Source organism: Wasmannia auropunctata, unplaced genomic scaffold (genome assembly GCF_000956235.1).
Source record: "Wasmannia auropunctata unplaced genomic scaffold, wasmannia.A_1.0 LD335767.1, whole genome shotgun sequence".
Taxonomy (NCBI): domain Eukaryota; kingdom Metazoa; phylum Arthropoda; class Insecta; order Hymenoptera; family Formicidae; genus Wasmannia; species Wasmannia auropunctata.
Window position 1 is genome coordinate 143,700 of NW_012027123.1, and position 1,100 is coordinate 144,799.

The 1,100-nt window shown below is 29.2% G+C and overlaps 1 protein-coding gene across 1 annotated transcript in view; it reads right to left on the reverse strand.

Annotated features, from left to right (window-relative positions):
• The window catches only part of LOC105456130 (acyl-CoA Delta(11) desaturase-like), a 4,952-nt gene that overhangs the window by 677 nt on the left and 3,175 nt on the right, over window positions 1-1,100 (reverse strand). The window contains exons 2-5 of the mRNA XM_011699950.1: window positions 945-1,044; window positions 695-876; window positions 333-535; window positions 5-221 (exon numbers count right to left, since the gene is read on the reverse strand). Of these exons, the coding sequence (XP_011698252.1) occupies window positions 5-221; window positions 333-534 (419 nt within the window). The 5' untranslated portion in view covers window position 535; window positions 695-876; window positions 945-1,044. The remainder of the gene's footprint in view (window positions 1-4; window positions 222-332; window positions 536-694; window positions 877-944; window positions 1,045-1,100) is intronic.

Sequence of the window (1,100 nt, forward strand, 5' to 3'; positions counted from 1 at the left end):
TTACTTAGAATGTAGATCTTTGATCTCAGATATATCATATATATTATCCGATACTTTAGCGAAAGGAAAAAAAGTTAGCGCTAAACTTACTTGAAAAGCAATGGTCTGAAAAATCATGAGCATGAGTCTCATGGGCCACTTCGCCTTGTAAGATCGATGAGACCATAATCTATGAGCGCCAGCGGTGATGCCTAGACCCGCGGCAATACCAAGAGTCAAAACTATAAATTATGAATTATGATTTATTGAAGTCGATTAGCCTACGACTATAAAGTCTACGAACCCTGCGTAATCTAGCATTACGCAAAGAAACAAATAAATATGATACATACACCATATAAAAGACCAATATTTAGCTTGAAAGAGAAATACATAGAATCCATAAAGGCCAGCAAGATGAATATAGAGAAACATGATGATATTTTTCCAAACGATTTTCCATTTATAATCGGTCTTATGTGGTCCTTTCGTCAATGATTTATTATCTATAAACTTTCTGGATTTTTCAGAAATTCCAAATAAGTCCGGTATCATTCTGTGTCAAATAAATACAATTTAAAAATGGATAAATTGGCTCCAATCAATAAATTAATAAAGATGTATGAGTGCCTATGCGAGCTCCACTGTTATTAGTGCGTATACATTAAATACAAAATTTTCGTGTGAGTAATATATTTAAACAAAAAGTACAAACGTTTCAATCCAAATCCGGATCTTCTTCAGTGTAACAAAAGAATCTTCAAATTATAATACGTTTTTTGAACGAATTTGTCTGTAATCCCTCTTTATGGATCTCGTCTGTTATAATGCGTTAAGTTATTTACGCAATATAATTAGCAAATTGCAACAATAAAGCATATCGCTATATATGTACATCTGATTTAAAATATAAACTAGAAACTATTAGTTCCAAAATAATATATATTAAACAAAAATAAAATTACCTTTTGTTAAGAATTATATTATAATTTTACGTATGTGCAATCAAGCATTTTATTTTATTGCTTTTTTACATCGAGAAAATATCTGGACATCTAAATTCTTCTAAAATAAAAAAAAATCAAATATAGTAGTTATGAAATATGATTATATATATATAT